Genomic DNA, 27941 nt, shown 5'->3' with positions numbered 1-27941 from the left:
GGAGGACCTGAGTTCAAATTCAGTTTCAGACATTTAACACTTACTAATTGTGAGATCTCAGGCAAGTCACTTAACCCCAATTTCCTTTCAAAAAAACAAACCAAACAAATCTAGAATATGGAATAGAATCCCAGTAAATCCTGAATAACCTTAGGTTAATCCTTGAATCTCTCCAGACTATTGTTTCCTCATCTGTAAAATGTGAGTTGATCTGGATTAGGTATTCTTTACTTGGGGTCCATGAACTTGGATTTAAAAAATATTTTGATAATTATATTTCAATATAGGAACCTATCCTGAGCCTTGCAGTATGGCTGATGGTCCCTAACCACCACCACCCATCCCTGGGGGAAGGTAGCTAAAGAAGAGGGTGGTTTAGCAATTGTACCCTGGAAGTTGGCCAGAGGAGATGACAGTGCTGTCCTGCCCTATTCTTTTGTGATTTTGGTCTTTTGGTCAAATCTAATTAGTTTTCTTTGTAATTTTTTTTCCTTTGGTTTAAAAATATTATTGAGGCAACTGATCCATAGGTTTCATTAGGCTGTTAGAGGGGTTTATGATACAAAAAAGACTAGCTAGTCTCTAAGGCCTCTCCCAGTCTTGAATCCTATGATCCTATGAATAACTATCAGTAACTATCAAATGGTCTTTGACAAATTACTAGATGTTTGTGGGTCTCAGTTCCTTCATCAGTAAAATGAACAGAATTAAATTAGGCGATCTTTAAGTTGTTTCTTATTTTAACAATTTATGGATTCATTTTGGAGGAAGAACTCTGCCCATTCCTCCTGACAGATATAATATTGATGTTGTCATTTTGTTCTCAGACTTCCTCAATGTGGCTTTTCCCAGTGCTCTCCCTACTTTACTTTCCTGCTCCTCTACATTGGTCTTTATGCTACAGAGAAGCTAATGAGATTGACATCCTATGAAAGCAATTAATAATGATAATAACAACAATAATGTCAATAATAAAAAATGATAGCCAGCATTTGAGTAGTGCTGTAAAGTTGCAAAGTGTTTTACAGGCATTATCTCCTTTGATGTCAGCTACAATTCTGTGAGGTAAGTGCTATTGTTATTATTATTCAGTCATATACAATTCTTCATGATCTCATTTGGGGTTTTCTTGGCAAAGATACTGGAATGTTTTGCTATTTCCTTCTCCAGCTCTTTTTTTACAGATGAGGAAACTGAGGCAAATAGGGTAAAGTGACTTGCCCAGGGTCATATAACTAGGAAGAGTGTGAGGTCATATTTGAACTAAGGAAGATGAGTCTTCCTGAGGTCAGGTCCAGTGTTTTTTCTACTTTGCCACCTAAATGCCTAGGTGCTATTATCTATATTTACTACAAATAAATTCAGAAAGGTTATATGCCTTGCCCAGCGTCAAATGGTCAATATGTTCCAAAGGAAAGACAAATTCAATTTCCCCTGAATCCAAGGCCAGCTCTGTCCACAATTCCATCCTGCATCTTATCCTGGGATAGATGGCTGTCTGATTTGGAAAGAAGAAGGGCAGTTTGTATAGGAAAATAGGTCATAGATGGGGTTTTCCAGTTTTTAAATCAGTTATCCTCATGCTAGCATTTGGTTCACATGAATTGATCCCATCCATAATCTGGGCTCATATTCAAAGAATGTGGGAACTGGAAGTGACGTTAGAGATGTATCCCCTCATTTTACAGGGGAAGAAACTGGAGTCCAGATAGAGGGACTGACTAGCCTATTTAGTGCTAGAGCCTTTATTAGAATGTGAATCTTTTCCAGAGCTATATCTAAAAATTCTTTTTTTTAATAATAAATTCAAAGAGGAAAATGGAAGAGCAGAGGACAGTTAGCTCTGGGAGAAGATAGCAAGAGAGAGGGCTGCTATGTCCCAGAGAATCTATATTGTGCTCTTGTAGGATGGCTGATGATCTTTTACTTTCCCTCCACTTCCAACTTCTAGAAGAAAGTAACTGAAGGAGAAGGGTGATATAGCAATGAGACCCTGGGGTGGACCAGAAGGAAAAGAGGTATAAGTAACTTACTGTGCAAAGAAAGTTCTTATGTTGGTGTCCTGGACCAAAGCCCTAGTGGTTTTGTTCTAGTTACAGCTTTGGTCTTTTGATTTCTAGTGCAGCATCCTTTTTAATAAGCCATGCTACTTGCGTATCTTCTCCCCCCCTCCCTACCACCAAAAAAAATTCCCATATATATTGCACATGTGCCATGGAAAGGATTCCTTTAAGATTTAATGGGTGTTTGTTAGGATGCCTAAAAGTGGAATAATTGTACTGTTTGTCTCTTTGAGAAGAAAAAAGGGAGCATTAGGATTTTCAGTTCCTTGGGTCCTCAGATTGATGATCTGATATGCATGTGTACAGCCAACTTCAGGCAGAATACTCTACCCCCTCCCCCAACTTCTTAACCTGTGGATTGAGACCCCATATGGATATGAGACTCCCCAACTATGTGGAGTCACAAAATTATGATTTATTATCAATAAATGTTTGATTTGTATATTTATTTTATATAACTATATACCCAGGATCATGTAAAAAATTTTCAGGCAAAAAAGGATTGTGAATAGAAAAAGTTTAAGAAGCCCTGTTAGTCTATTCTGCAGAGATGTTTCCAAAAAACAATGAATTTGAGTTCAAGAGTTCCACCTCTGCTTCTTCATATGTTTATGATCTTGGACAAGACACTGAATCTTTTTGCTTTGACTTTTCATCTGTGAAATAACAAGATTGGATGAGATCAGAGGTTCTTAGCCTTTTTTCTTTTTCTTTCTTTTTTTGGGGGTATTGTGGGCCTCTTTGGTTGTCTGTAGACCCTTTTTCAGAATAATATTCTTAGGTACTTGAAAAAAAATTGGGTCACAAGGGAAATAAAGTTCACTGAAACAGCAATCAATATATATGTATATACATACATATACTAAAATATTCACAAAGCCTAGTTTAAGAACTCTTTGGACAAGATAACATTTGAAGTGTCTTCCTGATGAAAATTTATTTTCTTTTAATCCCATTCTTGTACAAATATCTCCTGTAGCCTTTTGTTGCCTCAATTTATCTATTCTTTCATTTCATTCTCCTCTAAAGTATTTTAGTGCATCTTAGAGGACACTCAAACTTCAAAAATATTTTGCTTTTCCAAATACATGTAAAGATAATTTTCAGCACTCATTTTTGTAAGATTTTGTGCTCCAAATTTTTCTTCCTCCCTTTCTTACCTATCCCCTCCTCAAGAAAGCAAACAGTCTAATATAGATTAAATATGTGTGAACCTTTTAAACATATTTCCATATTTGTCATATTGTGCAAGAAGAATCAGACCAAAAGAGGAAAAACATGAGAAAGAAAAACCAAGCAAGCAAACAAACAAGAATGATGAAAATACTATGATTTGGTCCATATTCAGTCTCCTATAAATCTTTATCTGGATACAGATAGCATTTTCTATTCCAAGTCTATTGAAACACTCAAAGCTCTTGGACAAGAATAGTGGTTGCTGCAGATCTCTGAAAGAAGAAGAGTATTAGCATTGACTCTAGCCCAAAATTTGAGTCTGGGGGCTTCTGTCTTCTAGGACCTGGCTCCAGGCCCTTCCCGCTGTGACCTGAAAGAGAACCTACTGAAAGAAGGATGTGCACCTGAATCCATTGAATTTCCGGTCAGTCAAATCACTGTTCTGGAAGCTAGACCTCTCAGTAATACTGGTTCTGGAGATAGTTCCATGATCACTCAAGTCAGCCCCCAGAAGATTGAACTTCGACTGAGGCCAGGTAAGACATAGGGTCCCCACCCCATTCAAGTAAATCCTGGGGAGGTGGACACAGGATGGATGGCTGTGAATTCCCCAAACCAAAAGGTTCGTGACAGGGATTGAATATGTAGGATACAGTAATACAAGTGATGCAAATTAGATGTGTAGGTTGGAAGTGGTGTATGCTGGAGGGGAAGTAAAGAATTATGGAGGAGTAAAGATTTGGGGTTGAAAGAATGAAGACAGAGAAAATGGGGGATAAGGGATAAAGATATATCAAAGTAGAGGAATGGGGGGGGTCAGGATAGAGATTAATATTGCCCATTTGTGAACACTGAGTTTAACTTTCTAATCAAATCAATAATGTACCAAGGAGCTATGTGCCAGGTAATCAAGGATGTCCCCAAAATAGATACCACGATCCTTGTTCTCAATCTGCTTATAATCTAGACTTGTTTGACTCAGGTTCTAGGCTCTCATTAGTGATAAACAGGACAAAGAGGAAAAATCAGAGCCTGGAGAATGGAAAGTGGGGGTAAAGGAGAAAAGAATGTAGAGTGACTGACGAAGAAAGACTTGAGACATGAGGAAGAGAACAGAGGGTGTTTAGGGATAAGTAAGAGGACAGAGCACATATAAAAGATCTGGTTACATCATACTTCATCAGGCATCTAATTGAAATGTTGCATTGTACAGAATCATGTTACAGGTCTGCCAAGGTACAAAGAAAGAAAAGAAAAGGTCCCTGTCCCCAGGGAAATTATAGTTTCATTAAGGGAACAATATGCACTTACTGAAACCATGGAGAAGCAACATGGTTTAGGGAAAAGAATACTGGCTTTGATATCAGGTAAATTTAGATTTGAGCTCTTCCTCTATTTCTAACAATGTAACTGAACAAATTGCACCTCCTCTTCCAGACAACCACTCAGTCATGTCCATCTCTTCATGATCCTATTTGGGATTTTCTTTGCAAAGATAGTGGAGTGGTTTTAGCTATTTCCTTTACAGATGAGGAAACTGAGGCAAATAGGTTAAAGGATTTACCCAGGAACATGTGATACCTATTGGAACTCATGTATTCCTGTCTCCAAGCCTGGTACTCCATCCACTGTGTCACCTAGTTATCTGAGAGGAGAAACCTGAGTTTAAATTCCATGAACTTCTAGTTGTTTGACTCTGGAGAAGTCAATCTCTCTGGATCTTAGTTATCACTTTTGTAAAATGGAGATGAAATGGCTTGCATTATCTGTCTCACAAGATTGGGGGGGGGTAACTTCTTTGTAAATTGTAAAGAATAAGGTAAAGTAAAGGGAATAAGGTAAATGTGAATTGGAAAGTACATTAGATGTCTGCTAGTCTAGTACATACCCAGTGCAAGAATCTTTTCTCTTTAAGGTGCCTGATAGACATCATATTACGTTATAAGTAGATAACAACTGAGGAAACAATCCAGGCTCTATGATTTATAAACAAGACCTTTAACAGAGTGTGATAGATTTTTATCGATTAAAAACAATTAAATAAATCCAATCCATTAAAACCTACAATTAACCAGAATGTAAAATTAGGTAATTTGATTTCTGATTGAAGGAAAGATCAGGGGCTTTCCAAGTTGAGAGGGGAAGAGCAATTAGGTGCATTTCCCTGAAATAATAAAAAGGGATGTCCTACTCCCTGCTATGAAGAAGGAAGTGGTTCACCACTCTAGTATCTTAGTCAAGAAAACCCCAAATGGGGTCATGAAGAATTGGTCATGACTGAAAGTACTGAACAACTACAACAACAACTTTTCTCCAATTGTTAATATTCAATTAAAGAAACAGTAACTGACCAATATGGGGCCATTTCTCAGATAAGACATATAGGTTACTTAAGATGTATAATTGTGAGAAAATCTCTTGATTTTCTGGTCAGCATAACCTAGATCCCAAGGGTCTGTAAGCAACAGATAGAAATGGTCCAGCTTCCCAGTTACACAAAGATAAAAGTTTTTTTCCCCAATTCTCATAATTAAATAAAGTTTTCTCACAAGATAAAAGTTGGATTAAACCCATAATTGGACAGAAAAGGAACTGAGCTAGTTCCAGAACTGAGTCAGAAAATAGAGTCAGTGTGGTTCACCCAATTCCCACATAGGACAATCCTTTCCATTGGTAAATGACCCTCATGATTAGAAAGTTCTTCGTTATGATGAGCCAAAAACAAATAATTAATTAAAGATCAATGGGAAAACAATGTGCAAATGAATCCAACAAAAAATCTCATTGTGAATATTGAGAGAAACCATAGTATAGGATGTTCTGAAAGAGGGATGCTAATTTGGTAAGACTTCCTGAAGGAGGTCAATTTTGAACAGGCTTTTGAAGGATTTAGCAATTCAGGTTAATTAAAAAAGACATTTATTAAGGAATTATAATGTCTAAGACACTATATTGGAGATACAAAAACAAAACCAAAAGTAAAAGTCTGCCCTCAAGGAGTTTACATGTTTGGTGAGTATGTCTGACAATGAGCTGAGTCTGGGATTGAATAAAAGAAAGAATATTTGGTCCGAGGTAATTTGGAAACACAGTGTTTTTCTCTCCATTCATGCAGTCATCATCCTAGTTCAGGCTCCTGTCATCTCTTTGCTGTCTTATTTTGTCAGCCTCTTAATTGAGCTCTCTGTCTTACTTTTCCTACTCTAAATCTTTCTCTACATAACTGCCAAAATGATTTTCCTAAAGAGCAGGCTCATTATGATACCTCCCTCTGTTCAATAAACTCCCATGGCTCTCTTTTACTTCTAGGATTAAATATCTGCTCCTCTGTTTGATATTTAAAGCTCTTCACAATTCCTCCTATCTTTTCAATCTTTCTTTCCCCTAGACTCCCCAAGCTAGCTTTAATGTTCTCTCTCAGGACTCTCCATTTTCTTCCTCTGGGCTTATGCATCAGCTTTCCCCCATGCTTGAAGCAAATTTCTCCTCACCATTCTTTCTTTGTCTCTGCCTTTCTGTTGCTGTCTCTCTTTCTCTTTGTGTCTCTCTCTGTGTGTGTCTCTCTCTCCTCCCTCCATGTAGATACACACACACATATGTATACTCACATATATAAGTGTATATATGTATATATTCCCTAACCCTCATTACATTAGTCTGAAAGCATCTCGAGTAATTTTGTCTCAGTATTCCTAGCACCTAGTGCAGGGTCTGGAGCTTAATAAAACATTATTGATTATGATGATGATAATGATGATGATAACCACTAACATTTCTATAGCTCTTTAAGATTTATAAAGGACTTTACATGTTATTTCATTTGATTCTCACAAAAACACTGAAATGAATGCTATTATCATCCCCATTTTACAAATGAGGAAACTGAGGTTGAAAAGTTAAGTGAATTGTTAGAATTACATAGGTAGTAAATGTCATGAGACAGGATTTCTATCCAAATCTAACCTTGTAAGTACTATATTTCCTAGCTTCAACAATTCCAAAATGCCCATTATAAAAACCTATTGCTGATTTAATAGCAATTATTAATCTCATAGAATTATTTGTGGCTCATGGAATGTCACAGTCTCAGAATTGAAGGACAATCCTGGTCCCATTACACCACAAGTTCCTTGAAAGCCTAGAATATTTTTAGCCCTTTTTTGGGGGGTGGGGGTATAATTAGTGCTTACCAAAATGCCTGGTATATAGCAGGTGCTCGATAATTGCTTGTTGATTAACTGACACAGACTTAAAAATTAAAAGTCATTTGGGGGAATGAGAGCATTAGTAATGAAAACTGGAGAATAGGATGGCAATCTGGGAAGGTTTTAGGAAAGAGATGGCCCCTGAACTGAAAGGGAAAGCCAGTGGGTTCCAGAGTCATTGTCTTACAGTTACTATCTATGCCTAGGAGACTGTACTGAAACTTCTGCCTCCCTCTATTCCAGATGATTCCCAGACCTTCTCAGTGCAAGTGCGGCAGGTGGAAGATTACCCAGTAGACATCTACTATTTGATGGATCTATCCAACTCTATGCGGGATGACCTGCAAAAAATCCAGTCTCTGGGGACTAAGCTTGCCTCCGAGATGCGCAAGCTTACCAGTAACCTACGCATAGGCTTTGGAGCCTTTGTGGACAAGCCCATATCCCCATACATGTACATTTCTCCACCGGAGGCCCTCAAAAACCCTTGCTATGAGTAAGTCTCTGCCACTGGGGTGTTGGACAGAGCACTAGACGGGAGTGACTCCTGTGTTTGGAATTGTGGGCAGCTTTTCTGGTTGGTCAAGGGCAGGAGTTTTCCTCTTTGTCATATGAACTATGCCATATGCAATATGAGAAATTGGGCTGATCTAGTCAATTAAAGGTGCTACATGCTTTTATTCATCTTCAAATGAAAGGAGGCAAGGTAGTGTGGAAAATCAAAGGAAATTTCAGTGTCCTAAGAATAATGATTATGCTACTACTACTACTACTAATAGCTGCTAGTATTTCTATAGTTTACAAATTACTGTACATGTTATTTCATTTGATCCTAACAACAGCCCTGGGAAGGTAGGTATTATTATTATCTCCTTTTAGAGAGGAGGAAACTGAGGTGGTCACTAAGTAATTTGCCCAGGGGGATACAGCTAGCATTTAAGCCAGGATTTGAACTTGGGTCTTCCTGATTTCAGGTGTAAGACTGTATCCAGTGTAACTTTTAACTTCCTGGCAGAGTTTATTTTATTTTATTTTTTAATTATTTTTTAAAATTTTATTTATTTATTTAATAGCCTTTTATTTACAGGTTATATGCATGGGTAACTTTACAGCATTAACAATTGCCAAACCTCTTGTTCCAATTTTTCACCTCTTACCCCCCCCCCCCCTCCCCTAGATGGCAGGATGACCAGTAGATGTTTAATATATTAAAATATAAATTAGATACAAAATAAGTATACATGACCAAACCGTTATTTTGCTGTACAAAAAGAATCAGACTCTGAAATATTGTACAATTAGCTTGTGAAGGAAATCAAAAATGCAGGTGGGCATAAATATAGGGATTGGGAGTTCAATGTAATGGTTTTTAGTCATCACCCAGCGTTCTTTCTCTGGGCGTAGCTGGTTCAGTTCATTACTGCTCCATTGGAAATGATTTGGTTGATCTCGTTGCTGAGGATGGCCAGGTCCATCAGAACTGGTCATCATATAGTATTGTTGTTGAAGTATATAATGATCTCCTGGTCCTGTTCATTTCACTCAGCATCAGTTCATGTAAGTCTCTCCAGGCCTTTCTGAAATCATCCTGTTGGTCATTTCTTACAGAACAATAATATTCCATAATATTCATATACCACAATTTATTCAGCCATTCTCCAACTGATGGGTATCCATTCAGTTTCCAGTTTCTAGCCACTACAAAGAGGGCTGCCTGGCAGAGTTTAAAGGATTCTTTTTATTTTTCCAAAGACATGCAAAGATTGTTTTCAATATTCACCTTCGTAAAACCTTGTGTTCCTAATATTTCTCCCTTTCCTCTCATTTTTTCCTTCCCTTTCCTCAAAACAACAAGCAATCTGGTATAGTTTAAATGTATGCAATTCTTGTAGACATATTTCCATATTTGTCATGCTGAGCAAAAAAAAAATCATATGAAAAGGAATAAAAAAACACAAGAAAGGAAAAAAAAAACAACCAACCAACCAACTAAAAAAGGTGAAAACATTATGCTTTGATCCACATTCAGTCTCCATGGTTCTCTCTGGGAATGTGGATGGCACTTTTCATCATAAGTCTATTGAAATTGCTTAAATCACCTCATTGCTGAAAAGAGTCAAATACATCATATTAACCTCATTTTAAAATGAGAAAAGTGAGGTGCAAGTGAAGTCACTTGACCTTTTTTCAGCACAAGCAAATATTCATCAACAGTCAGCAATAATAATGACAACAATAATAATAGTGGACACTTTAGAAAGTGCTTTATGTGTATTATTTCATTTGATCTGCAGTTAGTAAACTGTGCTTGTTGTTGATACTTTGGTTCAAAACCCTACTGTAATATTTAACTGATGACTGCTGTCCACTTTAGAGGCTATTAGCACAACTAAATAACGTTTATGGAACTTGACAGTGAAAATGTTGGCTTGTAAACTTTGTATACCCTTTGATCCAACAATGCCTTTACTGGGCCTGTATCCCAAAACTGATCATAATGTTGGAAAAGGGACTCACATATGCAAAAATGTTTGTAGCAGTCTTTTTTGTAGTGGGAAGAAACTGGAAAGTGAGTGGATGCCCATCAACTGGAGAATGGCTGAATAAGTTATGGTATATAAATGTTATGGAATATTATTGTTCTGTAAGAAATGACTATCAAGATGATTTCAGAGAGGTCCGGAGAGACTTACATGAACTGATACTAAGCAAAGCGAGTAGAACCAGGAAAACATTGTACACAGCAACAGAAAGATTATAAGATGATCAATTCTGATGGATGTGTTTCTTTTCAACAATGAGATGATTCAGGCCAGTTCTACTGATCTTGTGATGAAGAGAGCCATCTACACCCAGGGGAGAAAACTGTGAGAACTGAATGTAGATCACAATATAGTATCTTCACTCTTTTTGTTATTGTTTGCTTAAATTTTATTTTCTTTCTAATTTTTTTCCTTTTTGATTTGATTTTTCTTATGCAGCATAATAATTATGGAAATTTGTATAAAAGAATTGTACATATTAAACATGGATTACTTGCTGTCTGGGGGAGAAGGTAGGGAGAAGAGAAGGAAAAATTTGGAACACAAGGTTTTGTATGAGTGAATGTTGAAAATTATCTGTGCATATCTATGCATTTTGAAACTAAAAAGTTTTAATTAAAAAATAAAAGAAAAAAAGAAAATGTTAGCTTGTATTCACTCATGTTTGTATGACTGTAATATATGCTTTCTGTGTGCTTAGCCTCCTTTAAATAGACAGGAGCCATCAGTTAAATGAGCAAATTATTAAGAACAGAAGAACTGACCAAGGCATAATTTATTCATTTACAGTTATGTATTCTCCATTAATCAGTTGGTAATTTTTTTTTCTTTAAGAGTATAGTTAGCTAATGGTCTACACACAAGTTTAATGGAAACTTGGATCATTTCGTCAAATATGAGTGTTTTGAGACCTGAATTACCCAAATATTTGTGGCTATATACCCTGTTTCTACTGTATAGCCTTTCCTTTGAGGAATAATTACCTGAAAAGTGCTCTATCCTTCCCTAGAATGAAGACAACCTGCTTACCTATGTTTGGCTACAAGCATGTGTTGACTTTGACGGATCAGGTGACACGCTTCAATGAGGAAGTGAGAAAGCAGAATGTATCCAGGAACCGGGATGCCCCAGAAGGTGGATTTGATGCCATAATACAAGCTACAGTCTGTGATGTGAGTGTGGGGACTGTGGGCTAAGGACTGAGCAACTGGCAGTGCATATTGGGGAGGAAGAGTCTCTGGTACAGAACAGAGCTCAAGATGGTTGATATGGATGGGGCTGAAGACATACATGAAATGTTACTGTTCAAACTACTCTCCTGAGCCTCTCTGAATACCTCATGGGGTATGATCTGATCCTCACTCTCAGTTGTTTTGGAAAAAGAATTTTCCAAATTTCATTGAATCTAACCTAAAATTATGCTTGGTATTGGTTTACCATTAGAATAGGTGATGAGAATATTCTGCACCTATCAAAATCTGTAGGAAGTGCCTCTGAGGACTTGAGCATAACAGCCATGCTTGGTGGATATTTAGTTATCATCACAGATCAGCATAGATATGTATGTTATTTTTGGAGCCTAATTTGGATGTAGGGAACTCTTAGCTCTTATATAATTTTCTTGGGAGGGAAGAAAGAATATTGGGAGAAGGTACTAGTGTTGGATAGAATAGTTGTAAATATGGAAAAAGGTTATTCTCTAGGAGTTTTCTAGTCTTTTTTCCTCTCTCTTCTCTCCCCTTCACTTTTCCTCTCTAGATGTTTTATTAATGCTTGTTCATTAAAATAACCAAACTTGTTTACTATTTATATTTAAATTAATTTTAATTCCTAAAGTACTATAACATTATTTTAGTTGTTCCTTATAAATCTCCATCAGTATTCTTCATTCAGGTCTGAGTAATTGGACTATATTATCTCCCTATAACATAGCTGAGGCTTTACTGGTTTTTGTTTTATAGGAAAAGATTGGCTGGCGGAATGATGCATCCCATTTGTTGGTGTTCACCACTGATGCCAAGACCCACATTGCTTTGGATGGGAGGCTATCAGGAATTGTTCAACCCAATGATGGCGAATGCCACATTGGCAGTGACAATCACTACTCTGCCTCCACCACTATGGTGAGTTCCCCCAAGCCCTCCTATGTCTCCACTCCTCACCATCAACCCCACTCTCACCTCTATTGATTTTGGCATACTAAAAGTCAAATAAAATATTGGAGTTAATGTGCTATCCTTTCTTTTCTGCATGCATTATTATTTAATTAGCACAATATGCCTTGTTGGGATAATACAGTAGAGAAAATGAAGAAGGTTTACTGGAGCAGCACTGAAATGAACAAAGGGTAAAGAACAGGTCCTTTGGGTTAAAATTAAATGGATTCTTTAGATTGGAGAAGGGAAGGTTCAGGAGTGATTAACTGTCTTCAAGTCTATGAAGGTTTTAAAATTTCATTTCTTTCTCCTTCTTCCTTCTTTCCTTCATTCATCCCCTTCTTTCTCTTTTTGTCTTTCTTCTCTCTCCCTGTTTCTCTCTTCCTTTCTTTTCTTATATTTTGAGTTGTCCCCATTGTATTCCCTATGGAATACAGTCGATAGAGTGTGAACTTTTAATTGGAAAGATCTGAATTTGAATCCTGCTTCAGACACTATCTGTGTGACCTAATCCTCTTTGAACCACTGCTTCCTCTCCAGTAAGTTGGGGATAATAACAGCACCTAACCAGCAAAATAACATATAAGTTGCTTTCTAATTTCTTTCTAAAAACTTTCTAAAGTTGCTAGGTATTATTATTAATTTGTTAATTTAGTTTCAAAAAGTTTAATCAGTGTCTTTTTTTTTTCTACTTCTGTTATTTCTGTTATGTCACCATAACCCAACATCCAAAGCCCATAGTCCTTCCTTTGAAGCTATGAAAACCAGTTAATCAAACTCAACTGACACAACTACTTTGTCTGTAACTCTAACCATAAATGGTTACAACATTGCATATCCATAGTCTTCCACCTCTCCAGTGAAACAAAGGTAGTACATTTCTTCATTTCTAAAGAAGTTTTTAGATAAGCAAAATGGAATAATCTTTTCCTATGTCCATTCAAATAAGATGAAAGGTACAATAGAGTTTGCAGTTGGACATAAGTTCCTGACTTTTAGGGTGACACTGGAAGACTAAATAAAGGTATAGAATTTGAAGAAGAAATTAGACAAGCATTAATTCTGAGTGGTTTAATCATCTCCTTTCTTAAAGATGGAGGGTGGGGCCAGTTGAACTCTTCAAATTCTTTCCTGCTTTCAGAAATTCAGAGGTCAACTTCCTCACCATGATTATCACTATACTTTATTCCCACTGTATATAGGGTAATCCAATCAATTGATCAACATATATTGATCAGAGAAGGATGGGGCTTAAGATGAAAGAGAGGTATGGGGAGCATTCCAGGTGTGTATGTGTGAGTTATATGAGCCAAGGTGTGATGATAAAAATAGGTAAGTTAGGATCAGATAGTGGAGAACCTCAAAAGCCAAGAAGTCACACATCATGGTGTAGTAGATAATAGTGGTCTTGGAGCAGGGAAGATCTAGGTTTGTTCAAATTCCTACCTCTGATACTTTTTACCTGTATGATATTAGACAAATTACTTAAACCTTCAAAGGCTTAGTTTTTTCAGCTGTAAAGTAAGGAAGTTGAACTAGATGACTTGTATAAAATTCCTTTCAGCTCTCAAACTATGATTCCATGAATTCTTTCATTAAGGAGGTAACAGAGGTGTTTACTTTTGGCATCAATGACCTGGCCCTTCTTACCCAGTCTTTCTTTGAGCTCCCTTTATGGCATTTGACTCAGGAAAGCTCTTCTTTTTAAGTCATATCACTGGAGTCATAGAATGAAATGATTTTAGGACCACTGGATGAAAGCAACTTAACCATCATCTGGGCTATAGAAATATGAAAAGAGAGGATGCTTTTAATCTGCAGGGGAACTTTTCACTAACTCACAAATCCTTTTTTTTTTTTTTTTTTTTTTTTTTTTTTTTTTAAATAGGATTATCCCTCTTTAGCCCTGATGACTGAGAAGCTATCACAGAAGAATATCAACTTAATCTTTGCAGTGACTCGAAGTGTGGTCAGCCTCTATCAGGTGATACCCCTTGTCTCATTTGATTCTCACAACAACCCTGAGAGGTAGGTAGTGCAGTGTCTACTATCCCCATTTTATAGAAGAGGCTCCTGAGACTTGCAGTATCAATGGTAGTATTTGAACACAAATTTCCTGTGTCCAAATGGTAGCTCCATGTTCAAAGTTTTCTTGATCAATGCCTTCTAGGCTTCCTGTAGTTCAGATGGTAGGACATTAGGGTGTCTGTCCTTGAAGATGTGATTTCTACATAGTGAATGCTAACTAGGACTCAAAGAATACCAACTTTGGAGCTTGAACCTCAAGGATTGGGGAGTTTTAGAAACTCCCTTTCCCTGGTCCCAGAGCTTGGCTTTTCTCTAATTGGCTACCAAAAGTGAATGGTGGGCATCCTGGTCAATGAGTAAGGTAATGGGGAGTAAGTGGTACAGCTCTTCCAGAGCATAATTTGGGAGAGGTAAAGGGAGGATGGTTGGGAAGGCCACTGAAGAGGCAAAATGGCATCACATTTCTAGTGACTGAAAGTCAGGAAAGATCTAGCCCTGAGATCTACAGTGAAAGCATATAACATTGAATCCTGGTTTTGCTACTTAATTCTTTGGGTGACCTTGTGCTTGTGCTCACTTTTGCTCTCTTATGATGCAGCCTCAATGTCTGTAAGTTGGGAATAACTTTAGCTGCTTTCTATTGGAGAAGCAGTATGGCATGGTAGATAAAGGATTACTTTTGGAGTCATAAAGGCTTGGATTTAAGGTCTGTCTTGGCCCACTAATTGGGTGATAGTAGGAAGGTCCTTAGCCCCTCAGTGTTCCAGGCTTTTCTCTGAGACAACAACTTCTGGACAAGTTGTCAATCAGCACTGGTTGAAGGAATTTCCATACTGGGAGTTCCCTACGCTATTGAAAGCATATGCTTTTCCTTTTTATTTATTTTTTGGCAAGGCTATTAGGGTTCAGTGACTTTCCCAGAGTCATAAAACTAAGAAGTGTTAAGTGTGTGAGGCTAAATTTGAACTTAGGTCCTCTTGACTTCAAGACTGGTTCTCTATCTATTGTACCATCTGGCTACCTAATTTAAAAGCATATGGGTTTTGGGGTCCTTTAAAAAATTTTGTTTTTTTAAATAATAGCTTTTTGTTTTCAGAATATATGCAAATCTCATTTTCAACATTTGCCCTTATAAAAACCTTGTGTTCTATGTTTTTCTTCCTTCCTTCCTCCATCCCCTCCCCTAGACAGCAAGTAGTTCAATATATGTTAAACATGTGCAATTCTTCTATACATGCTTCCTCATTTATCATGCTGCATAAGAAAAATCAGATCAAAAAGGAAAAAAAAATGAGAAAGAAAAAAGCAATCAAACAATAACAACAAAAGATGAAAATACTATGTTGTGATCCATATTCAATTTTCATAGTCTTTCTGGATGCAGATGACTGTCTCCATCACAGTCTATTGGAAATGGCCTGAATCACCTCATTGCTGAAAAGAGCCAAGTCCATCACAGTTGATCATCACATAATTTTGTTGTTGCTGTGTACAATGTTTTCTTGGTTCTACTAACTTCACTTAGCATCAGTTCCTGTCTCTTCAGGCCTCTCTGAAATCATCCTGCTGATTGTTTCTTATAGAACAATAATATTCCATAGTATTCATGTACCACAATTTATTCAGCTATTCTCCAATTGATGGGCATCCACTCAGTTTCCAGTTCTTGCCATTATGAAAAGGGCTGCCACAAACATTTTTGCACATGTGAGTCCTTTTCCCTTTTTTATGATCTTTGGGATACAGACCAAATAGAGACACTGGTAGATCAAAGGGTATGCACAGTTTTATAGCTCTTTGAAAAGTATCTATATCTATATCTATATCTCTATTTTTTTTTTAGAAAAAAGTCCATCCTATCTCAGAGGTGAAGAAGACACATTGTCAACCATAAAGTGATTAATAAATTACTCCTCAGTAATTACTAGGGAGTGGAAGAATGTGTTCATACATGTGATTCTGGTAGTTGAAGGACTGTTTTCATCTTATTAATGAATAAGATATAGGCTACTTTGTTTCTCCTCCTCCTATTCTTTGTAGTCTCCCTGTCAGATTTACAGAGTACTTAAAGAAGTTGCCCTAGATCAGAGGTTCTTAATCTTTTTTTTTCCTATCATTTTTTGGCAGTCTAGTAAAGCTTTTACTTAAAAAAAAGTTAATTTATTTTTTTCAGAATGATATTGATAAATAAAATAAAATACATTATAGTTGTTGTTTATCCAAGAGGACCAATGATATCATGAAGGTGATGACTTGACTATTTTGATGGCTTAGAGTAAAATAAAATACATAGGATTACAAAGAAAGACCAAGTATATTAAAATAACAATAAGCAAAATAGAAACAAACCAAATTTCTGAATCTCAGATTAAGAAACTTTGAACTAGAAAGTCTTTTTTTACCTTGTTCATCTGCAGAGAGCTCTCAATGATTCCTGGGTATTTTCCTTCTAGAACTATAGTGAGCTCATTCCAGGGACCACTGTAGGAACGCTGTCTGCGGATTCCAGCAATGTGCTTCAGCTCATTGTTGATGCCTATGGGGTGAGTGTATTATGTCCTTGGGAGGCCACGGTGTTGAGAGTGATTGGGGCAGGTAGGGAACTGATCAGGAAAGGCCTCTTGGCTGAATGGAGCACATATCTCAGGCATAGAGAATAAATAACCTATACAGATACAGAGGTGGGGATAGTGTTTTATCTAGTCAAAAACTAGCAGATCAATTTGATTAGAATGTAGATTTTTTTGAAAGGGGATATTGTGAAATCAGTTTAGAAGGAAAGAGCCAGATTGTGAAGGGTTCTAAATGCCAAACAGAAGAATCTGCATTTATTGCAGACACCATGGAAAGCCAGTATGTTTGGCAAAAGTGTCCCACTGGTTTCTGCTTTCCCCAGGGTTTAGCAGTCTCTGGGAGAAGGATACAGGAAGAGGGGAGAAAATCCTAAAAATGGAAGCTTTAGCACTTCTCCCCATTTCCTCTGAAACTGCATTTCATAGCCAGGATGAGACTATTGGCCTCTTGTGTGGTCTGCCCTTCTAGTGCCCCATTTTTGGAGGGCTATAAGAGTATAGGCAAGTTGCTACTTTTCAGTTTTTTCTTAATTTTCCTCCCCGCCCCCCCCCCGCCCCATCCTTAATTCTTCTCAGAAAATCCGTTCTAAAGTAGAGCTGGAAATCCGTGATCTTCCTGAGGAGCTGTCCTTGTTCTTCAATGCCACCTGCCTCAATAATGAGGTCATCCCAGGTCTCAAGTCCTGTGTCGGCCTCAAGATTGGAGATACGGTGAGACCCTCTGGCTAGCGCCAAAGTTATCTATCTCTTATTTCTGTGGGTACCATTGCTCCCATTCCCAATACTCTCTTCAATTCCTATTCTATAGTTGTAATTTACATGGGTTATAATCATAACAAGAATTATAATAGCTAACATAAATGTACACTTACTTTGTGCCAGGCAGTGTTAAGCTTTACAAGTATCTCATTTGATCTTCACAACAAAACCTAGACTATAAGTCTAGGGTCTATTATTCCCATTTTACACATAAGGAAGCTGAGACAGACAGAGAAGTCACATAACTACTTAGTATCTGATATTGAATTAAAACTCAGGTCTCCCTGATTTTAGGCTCAGCATTCTCATTTTACTCTATTATTGTTATCTCATTTGAGTATGTAAAAGTAGAATAAAAAATCATTAGCTCCACTCTTCTAACTCTTCTCCTTGTTTCTTCTCCTTTGATATTCTGGCTAATTTTTATGACTATTATGGACTTAGAGGATCACCTAGTATAACTCATTTCATTGTAAAGATGAAAAAACTTTACACCCAGAGTGGGAAATGACTTTTCTAAGATCACATAGATAACATAAGAACTGAAATTTGAACTCCATATTCAGTGCTTCTTCCTTCTGTATCATAGAATATTTCAACATATGAAAATATGCATTAGAGAAAAAAGGGAGAGAGGAGAAAAGAGAAGAGAAGAGGAGAGAGGGGAGGAAAGAGAAGTGGAAGGAGAGGAAGGGAATATTGAAGAGATGAGAAGAGAGGAGAGGAGAGAAAAATCTGCTTGAAAACTTCCCTACTTATAAGTGGCATATTGTGCTGAATTCAGTTGTACATCTTGTTTGGTGATGCTGTATTACATAGTCTGATGTGGGTAAAGAACATGGTGTATGTCACAGAATCAAATTTATATTCCTTAATGGGTGGGAATGGTCTAGACTCTAGTGGTTGGGCATTCCTTGTTGAGTTATAATAGAAGGTGGGGATCTTCCAGCTCTAGTGGTTGGTCATTTCTTGTTGAGTTATAATAGAAGGTGGGGATCTTCCAGCTCTAGTGGTTGGTCATTTCTTGTTGAGTTATAATAGAAGGTAGGGATCTTCCAGCTCTAGTGGTTGGGCATTCTTTGTTGAGTTATAATAGAAGATGGGGATCTTCCAGGCTGAAGTGGTTGGGCTTTCCTCATTAGCCATTAGCTATTAGATACAGGACAATCTATGTCCCACTGAGACCCTGTTTTCCTCCCAGGTGAGCTTCAGCATCGAAGCCAAAGTGCGTGGCTGTCCCCAGGAAAAGAAGAAATCCTTTACCATTAAGCCTGTGGGGTTTAAGGACAAGCTCACTGTCTCTGTTACTTTTGACTGTGATTGTGCCTGTCAGGCCCAGGCTGAACCACAAAGCAATCGTTGCAATCAGGGCAATGGGACGTTCGAGTGTGGGGTGTGCCGCTGTGGCCCAGGCTGGCTGGGTGCCCAGTGCGAGTGCTCCGAGGAGGATTACCGCCCCTCCCAGCAGGATGAGTGCAGCCCCCAGGAGGGCCAGCCTGCCTGCAGCCAGCGTGGGGAGTGCCTGTGCGGCCAGTGTGTGTGCCATAGCAGTGACTTTGGCAAGGTGACTGGCAAATATTGTGAGTGCGATGACTTCTCCTGTGTCCGATTCAAAGGCGAAATGTGCTCAGGTAAGTGAGAAGACCCTTAGGGTTTCTCCTGGGCCATTCCTTTCCCCTCTGTCCCAATTCGATTCAATAAACATTTATTACCTGTCTATTATAAATACAAAAAAAAATTTCCTAGTAGTCCCTGTTTTCCTAGATTTTATCTGGATGAATACAACATTTAGTGTGTATACAATAGAGAGAGAATAAGAACATCTAAAGGGATGAGGAAATGTCTTTGATAAGGATATAGCACATGAAGAAGTAAGGAATTCTGAAAGACAGAGGGGAGGAAAATTTGTATTCCAGGCATGGAGTACAGTCTACACAAATTTACAGAGATAGGACACTGAAGGTTGCACGTGAAGAAGAGTAAGAAGACCAGCTTAGCTGAATATACAAATGGGACACTCTTTTCTCCTCAAATCATTAAGCCCTATTGAAGGCTTTAATTTAATTTAATAAGCTTTAATTTATAGCTCAAGATAGGAAGGAAAAATAGGTAGGATTCTGGGACATTTGTTAGATAGAGAAGGGAGGCAGGCATTGAACAGAGGCTAGATAACCTTGAAGATCACATAAATGTGGCTTAGTGACTGTGTCCTAAAAATCTGCTTTTGAGTCTAGACAGCCACTTGTTAGCTCTGTGATCACTGGCAAGTTATAGTCTCTTTTTGAGCCTCCTTTTTTCTCATCTCTAAAAACGAAGAAATTGACTGATCCCTAAGATTTTTATAAACTCTTGAAATGATGCGATTCCATGAAGTGCCAAACTCTTAAGATTCCAAGATTCTTTTTTTCTGCTTTTGCTTGCACCCACGCATCTCAAGATCATGTGAATATGCAAGCCTCTCTCTCTCTCTCTCTCTCTCTCTCTCTCTCTCTCTCTCTCTCTCTTTCACACACAGCAGGGGTTGTCCTCCAACACTCTCCAAACACAGAAAGTCTCTTCACCCTAATTTTATTAAGTTACTTAACCTCTCTGTGCCCAGACAGTTCTCCAAGACTTAAGTTTCAAAATAATTGTATATATTTATATAGAGGGAGTTTCCTGTCCTAATGCAAATTACAGGTCTGGGCTGAAAGAAAATTGTTAATTATTCCTTTATGTTTAAGTCTTGTTTCCCCAGCTCAACTAAAAATTCCTTGAGGAAAGAGTCTGTACCATCTTAATTAAATTAAGGAAAAAATTCTGTCCTTTAGATCATAAATTGATTCTGCACTAATCTTAATTCCAAGTTATGCATTTTGAGGTATTTTGTTTTGTTTTGGTTCGTGTTTTGGTTTTAGCAGTAGGATGAATTTGCATTGAACCATTTTCATTGTGACCCTATCCTCCTTATTGCCAGAATCAAAGACTGTCATGACTGTCATTAAAGGCATGCATGGCTTTTGACCTTAAAGAGAGAAGCTAACTGACCCATCAGGGAATTGAACCTACAACATTGCTCTCCCCTTAGCAGTATGATCTAATGAATGGTGTTAATTGACCGCAGATGTTCATGTCTATATTAATAGCAGCCCAAGGGGAGGAAAACATAATCTAAAAGGTAAATCAGTGGCAAAAAAAAATGTTAAAACACATCTTAGAAATGATTTTTGGATTATTTATGCAATTGCTTCCCCTGTGGGTGTCTGCCAAACCTAATAAAAAAAAGATTAAGGGAGGGTGGGAATTTCTATGTTTTGATATTACATTAACAGCATGCCATTATATGTGAAATGTTAATGCAAATCAGGGATTATTTTTGAGAGCAGGAGGTATAGGATGAAGAGAGAGTTGGGAGACTGGGGGAGAAGCCTCCACAAAGAGAGAAGATGCTTTTTAAGCTGAAACAGGGGAACCCCTTGAGAAAACACTGCAGCAGAGGGAGCCCCTCAATTGATCCTAAGTGGGAGTTTGCCAAGGACAGGAGGACTCTCTGCCAGAATTTTTTATTTTTTCCTTTGGCAGATGGCCCTTCTGAAGCTATGGAGCAGAGCTGCCTGAGTCAGCCACTCCTGGTTCCTGCTTCCCTCTGGAGTATCAACAGCTTGTTTTTGTTGTACTCCAGTTGAATGAATCAGGGAACCCCAACCCAGTTCAACTGAATTTTAGCTTCTACATTATTTTGAATAACATTCATGCTTATAGAACTGATATGACAACCTCCCAGTGATAGTAGACACTCACAGAAATTGGATTAATTTAGTGATATAGCTTCCCAGAGCTCCTGGCCCCAACATTGGGTGTAAGATGATTTGACGCATTGTACTGACTGGGGATGGGGTGGAGTTGCTGTGTGTTGACTGTTTCTATGGCTCCCAATCCCTAAGAAAGAATGATGCAGGATTGTTGATGTGCTGGCTCCCTGTACTGTTGACAAAGGCAAGATCCTCTCCTTTACCCACGCATAGAACCATAGAGATAGTACTCCCTTTAATAGTCCCCCTTCTCCAGAACAGCTAGAGAGAGAGAGAGCAAGAGCTCTTAAACTCAAGAGACTGATCTATTTAATCAATAAGCCTAGTCTGTGCATCTTTATTAAGTACCTCCTATAGACAAAGTTTTGGATGGTATACTGTTGGGAATTCAGAGAAATATGTGACATATGCCCTGTCTATTTGAAAAAAATCAAGTCTTTTTCACTCATGACCTTAGGCTAGTAATTATTTTCAAGGCTGCCTTAATGATTAATCATTGCAATGGAGAGGCTGATGGTAACTAAGATTGGTGGAAATGAGTACTAAGAGAGCAGGATAGTCAAAGTGCATTGATAGAGTTTCTTATATCGATGAAATTATAATTCAGTCCCTATTCCCTGTACTACAGGTACTAGAGGAGCAGTACAGCTAACAGCTGTATCTGAAATCAGCTATCTGATTTCAGAGCAGGAAGAGATATGATTTGGGGCTTGTCAGGGCAATCTTCATAGAGACAGTGGGATTTAATAGGTCCATGAATTCAGAGAAGTTTCTAGACAAAGCATGAGAAGAAGGTCTTAAATATATGTGAACAGGAAGAGAGAACATGAAGCAGAAATTCTTCTTCCTTCTTCTTTCTTTCTTGTTCTTCTTCTCCATCTTCATTATCATCATCATATTCTTTCTTCTTCATCATCATCATCATCATCATCTTCTTCTTCTTCTTCTTCTTCTTTTCTCCTCCTCTTCTCTCCCTCCTCTTCCTTCTCCCCCTCCTTCTCCTTCTTTCCTTCCTCCTCCTTCTTTCCCTCCTCCTTTTCCCCCCTCCTCCTCCTTGTCCTCCTCCTCCTCTTCTTCCTCCTCCTCCTTGTCCTCCTCTTCCTCACCCCTTCCCTGACAGAAAAGGGGCCATCTCCACATATTTATACTAAACTCCTATGGTTAGCTAAAGTTCATTATCCACTACTATTTACTATCTCCTAGTGGATCAGATAATCAAAGGCACTTTTTTTGGACTTTGCAAAAGTAATGCTATGAAATGAGAGGTTTCTAGGATCAACTTGAGATTTTTGAGAAACGGAGAGGTCAAAGAACTTGCTTTACTTTTGCTAATGTAAGTGTTGCCCCGCCTTGGAATCACATCCAAAAGGAATCCAAAGTAGGTCCTTCCTTTTCTTTGCCTTGATCCTCTAGTCTGCATTTCCTGGCTGACTCCTATTTGAGAAGTGGAATTTTATCAGTTTGGATCCCTGGCATAGCCAACATGGCCAAGGGGTACCTAGTGAGAGCCATATTCTGTGACCTTTTGGGGTAGGAGGTTTCCTGTAAAATGGGGCCAATCATAGCACCTCCCTCCCAGGGCTGTTGTAAGGATCAAATGAGATACGTGCCTTCTTCCCTTGACTGCCCAGGGCATGCCTACCCTAATCGGTTTTAGTGGCACAGATTCAATACATGGCTTCAGGCCATGATTTTCCTGTCTGGTTTCTTCTGATTAACTTCAAATTTTCCATTATTCAGCAACTTCCTTCTGATCTCAGAGGAATGATGCATGATTCATTGCCTTGCTAGTAATCTTGAAGTGGAGACTAGGGGCAGGTGGAATTTTTATAAAACAATTTCACATAATTCACGAACCAAGAGTCACAGCAATATGACATTGCAGATAAATTTCAACATTTTACTGGTCTATATTATCTCAGTCTCTTAATAGACTCCTGCTTCTTTCTTCCCACAACATATATGTCCACATGGGAAATTACAAAATCATAATGATCCATTATCTCTTGCTTTACTCATTTTTCCTTACTCTATCAGTTTGCAGTCCAGTGGTCTACTTTTATCCTTTATGTACCACTCAGAGTAAGCAACAGGGTCCACAATCAAAGGGAATAAGAATAATGTCCCTATATATATTTATTTAAAAAGATACTAGACTTTTATTTTCAAAATATATGCAAAGAGAGTTTTCAACATTCGCCCTTGCAAAACCTTGTGTTCCAAATTTTTCTCCCTCCCTTCCCTCCACCCTCTTCCTTATACAATAAGTAATCCAATATATATTAAACATGTGCAATTCTTCTATACATATTTTTACAATTATCATGCTGCACAAGAAAAATCAGATCAAAATGGAAAAAATGAGAAAGAAAACAAAAAGCAAGCAAACAATAATAAAAAAATGAAAATACTATATTATGATGCACATTCAGTTCCAACAGCCCTCTTTCTGGCTGCAGATGGTTCTCTCCATCATAGGTCTATTGGAATTGGCCTAAATTACTTCATTGTTGAAAAGAGACACATCCATCAGAATTGATCATCTTATAATCTTCTTGTTGCTGTGTACAGTGCTTTCTTGGTTGTGTTTACTTTGCCCCCATGTATGTTTAAGTGAATGGAATCAAGTATTTCCTATTATCTCTAGAGCTAGTAGCTATTTTCTAGGACCCCTTAATAAGTACTCAGTTAACAAGGGAAGCACTTCTCTTATGCGGTCATTAAAGTAAATTACTCTCTGACCTCATTCAGGCCAGGAGTGGTTTATCATTTCCTTCTCCAGTTCATTTTACAGAGGGGGAAACTGAGGCAAACAGGGTTAGCTGACTTGCTCAGTGAATAACACCAGATTTGAACTCATGAAGAAGTCTTTGTGATTCCAGTCCCAGTACTGTCTGCCCCACATAGCTGCCCCACCTTAGGTTCTTGTGGAAAAGTAAGGTAAAACTGGTCTCATGATCCCTTTTGATCTACTCTTTCTTTTGAATCTGGTCTGTTATTACAAACAATTTCTCTCAATTCAACAAAAGTTAGCATATTTTTTTATCTCAAAACAAAACCTATTATGAAAGTACAGACTGTAAATAAATAAGGCTTAAATAAAAGCTGCTCATGACCAGGGTTCTTCAAATGTAACCTCAGGTAATTTCATACTGTTATATATTCCTTGTACTATAGAATGGAGATAATAATAGTGATGTGTAAAAATGATGAAATTGATATTCAGGTACCAGGTGATGAGACTTAGGAAAGCAATTGGCATTGAAATGTTGGGGGTTCAGTCATGCTAAGAATCCACAAGAGCCATTCTCTTTGGCCAAAGGGAGATTTATTTATGAAAACAGGTTACAGACAAAATGAAGAGATGCAAAAGACACCAGGAATCATAAATATGAAATAGATTTGGGAGAGCAATAGGGTTACCAAGGAAAGGAGTTTGGGAGAATCAATTAAAAGAATATGCCATGAAGTGGAAGTACTCCATTGACAGGCAGGCTAAATCTATATGGAGGGATTTAGAAACCCAAAAGAACAAACCTAAAAGACATAGCTTGGATTTCTGACTGACACAGCAAGGTGGGACTACTCATGACCTCCAAAGAGGGGGACCCCAATGTTGAACTGCTCCTCTTTTTTTCCTCAGGAAGTAATTTTATCAGTATTTCAGGCTCTCTCTGCCAACCCTATCTGGTAACTCAGGACCTCATCAATAGCACCTACCTTCCCAGATTGTTGTGAAGATCAAATGAGATTAGATTTTCAAAATGCTTAGCACTGTGCCTGACACATATTAGGTACTTATTAAATGCTTGATTCCTTTCTTCTTAAATTGAACAGGAGGGGTAAGAATGTCAGCTGGTTAAATAGTGAAGAGGGAATAATTTTACCATGTTCCACAGTGTTGGCAAACAAGAACATCCAGGCAAATAGCAAATTCTGTGCAGTTAATTTATTCCTTAAGGGGCTCAATGAGTCAGACAGATTTCCAACTGCTTATGATTATATTCATTTTGGGATAGAAGCATTCCTTTATTTTCTTTGATAAGAACAGAAGTTCTCTGTTTTCTTCTGTCCTGAGAGACTCCTGCCTCCCATGATATTTCAGAGAGGAGAAAAAGTAGAATAAATAGAATCATTGATTTACAGTTGGAAAGAGATGTGTGCTGGTAAATGTTTAACAACTGGCTTTCTGGGAAAAATGCACGTAGGACACACATTTGGTGGGGAGCAAAGCAAATTCATCAGTGAATAAATGAATGAACATTTGTTAAGCAATGTATAGGTGTTAAACACAGGATAGAAAAGCACGGCGCGCTCTCACACATATCCCCCACTCCATATATCTTTGTGTATGTGTTTAATGTCTTCCTTATGTCGTCTGATCTCTCTGCTATTATGGTGCTTCTCTGCTCTATTTGAGATCTGGGAACTAGGATACTTCTAACCAAGAGGTAGTTAAATGTCTAACAGTCCTAATCAAGGATGTCATAGATGTTAGAGCAGCATTTGTTAGATCTGGGAAGAGGGCCAGGATAAGAAAAAAAAAAAAGATATGTTGGGTGGGGGTTTAAAATTTTTTTAAAATTAAAATTGAGTTCCAAATTCTTCCTCTCTCTTGCCTCTCCCCCAACCACTGAAAACTCAAGCAATATGATATCAATTACACATATGAAGTCATGCAAAACATATGTCCATATTAGCCATGTTGCAAATAAAGAAGACAAGACAAGAAAAATAAAGTCAAAAAAGCATGCTTCAATTGCAGAATTCTCTCTCTGGAGGTGGATAGCAGTTGTCATCATGGATCCTTTGGAATTATCTTGGATCATTGTCTTGATCAAAGTAACTAAGTCTTTCACAATTGATCATGGTTACGCTATTGATGTTACTGTGCATAGTGATTCACTTCACTTAGCATCAGTTCATGTAAGTCTTCCCAGGTTTTTGTGAAACCATCCTGCTCATGATTTCTTATACAATAGTACTCCATTACAATCATATACCACAGCTTGTCTTGCCATTCTCCCTCATCCCCTCAATTTTCAATACTTTATCAATGGATGGATGTTTTGAGAGGGAACGGCATGCTGAAAGGCTCAATCTCAAGCCCTATAATCAGCATTGACTGTCATTCAAATCCCTCACTTGGTTCTTCAATTCTTATTGTGAAGGAAGGAGGCATAAGACAAAACCCGATCTCTATAGTTCAGCCCTGTTAGGAGCACTGGGAGCAAAAGAAGCTGCTCATTCCTAGGTTAGAATCTGGCAGAGAAAGTGAAAGGTTCTGATTAGAGAAAGATCTTGGAAAACCTGGAAGGCTAATTTTCTAGGACTCTCTTGTCCCATGAAGATAAAGTGTCCCAGTAACATATCAAGGTCCCGTGTGTGTGTGTGTGGATATGGGAGTGGGGAAAAGTGGTTAGATTTTATTACCATCCCAATAGAGGACTTAGACAAAGGAGAAGCCCACTTGTAGGTATATAACTTCCTATGCCCCCACCAGCCATTCCTCTAAGAAAGATAATTAATTACCTTCTAGTCTGAGAAAACAGATTAGGTAATTTTCAACTCTATTATGAACAGATCAGGCATTACTTGTATGTCTCACCCTCACTGACTCCATGATCTCTCTCTTCCTCCTCTCTGTTTCTGACCATCTCTGTTTCTCTTCTGTTCCCCGCCCCTCTCTTTTCTCTTCTCTTCTCTTCTCTTCTCTTCTCTTCTCTTCTCTTCTCTTCTCTTCTCTTCTCTTCTCTTCTCTTCTCTCTCTCTCTCTCTCTCTCTCTCATCTTTCTCCCTCTAATCTCTCTAACCTCTCTTTCTCTCATCTCTCTCTCTCTCTCTCTCTCTCTCTCCCTCCCTCTTTCTCTCTCTCATCTCTCTTCCTCTGATCTCTCTCTCTAACCTCTCTCTTTCTCTCATTTCTCTCTCTCTCTCTTCTCTCTTCCTCTGATCGCTCTCTCTAACCTCTCTCATTTCTCTCTCTCTCTCTCTCTCTCTCTCTCTCTCATCTCTCTCCCTCTAATCTCTCTAACCTCTCTTTCTCTCATTCTCTCTCTGTTTCTCTCTCCTCTCCATTTCTGTGTCTGTCTCTGTGTTTCTGTGTCTGTCTTTCTCCCTCCCCCTCTCCGTCTCTTTCTTTCTGTCTGTCTGTCTCTCCATTTCTCTGCCTCTGTGTCTGTGTCTCTCTGCCTTTCTCCCTCCCTCCTTCTCCCCCTCTGCTTCTCATAGGCCATGGCCAGTGCAGTTGTGGGGACTGCCTCTGTGATTCCGACTGGACTGGTGACTACTGTAACTGCACCACCCGCACAGACATGTGTATGTCTAGCAATGGACTGCTGTGCAGTGGCCGAGGTCAGTGTATCTGTGGCAAATGTGTTTGCACCCAGCCCGGATCTTATGGCGATACCTGCGAGAAGTGTCCCACCTGCCCGGATGCCTGCACCTTTAAGAAGTGAGTGGATGAGAACTGACCTGGGGGTTGGGGAATCTGGGCATAAATGGGACTGGGTTGGGATGACCATGATAGAATAGTAGAAAGTGAAATGTTGATAATAGAGATAATGAGTATCAGTATATTAAAGTGAGGTAGAAAGACAGGGTCTGTTCCTTGATATCCTTCTATAATCTCCCACAGAAATCTCCCT

General features: G+C 38.3%; 1 protein-coding gene across 1 annotated transcript in view; it reads left to right on the top strand.

Annotated features, from left to right (window-relative positions):
- Positions 1 to 27941, top strand: part of ITGB3 (integrin subunit beta 3) — a 69187-nt gene that overhangs the window by 25052 nt on the left and 16194 nt on the right. Inside the window, exons 3-11 of the mRNA XM_023502477.2 lie at positions 3580 to 3775; positions 7688 to 7940; positions 10997 to 11159; positions 11949 to 12110; positions 14032 to 14127; positions 16625 to 16714; positions 17321 to 17455; positions 18705 to 19134; positions 27526 to 27748. Coding sequence (XP_023358245.1) covers positions 3580 to 3775; positions 7688 to 7940; positions 10997 to 11159; positions 11949 to 12110; positions 14032 to 14127; positions 16625 to 16714; positions 17321 to 17455; positions 18705 to 19134; positions 27526 to 27748 — 1748 coding nt within the window. The remainder of the gene's footprint in view (positions 1 to 3579; positions 3776 to 7687; positions 7941 to 10996; positions 11160 to 11948; positions 12111 to 14031; positions 14128 to 16624; positions 16715 to 17320; positions 17456 to 18704; positions 19135 to 27525; positions 27749 to 27941) is intronic.

The sequence above is a fragment of the Sarcophilus harrisii genome, chromosome 4 (genome assembly GCF_902635505.1).
Source record: "Sarcophilus harrisii chromosome 4, mSarHar1.11, whole genome shotgun sequence".
In the NCBI taxonomy this organism is placed as follows: Eukaryota; Metazoa; Chordata; class Mammalia; order Dasyuromorphia; family Dasyuridae; genus Sarcophilus; species Sarcophilus harrisii.
This window is presented reverse-complemented; position numbering and strand designations above follow the sequence as displayed.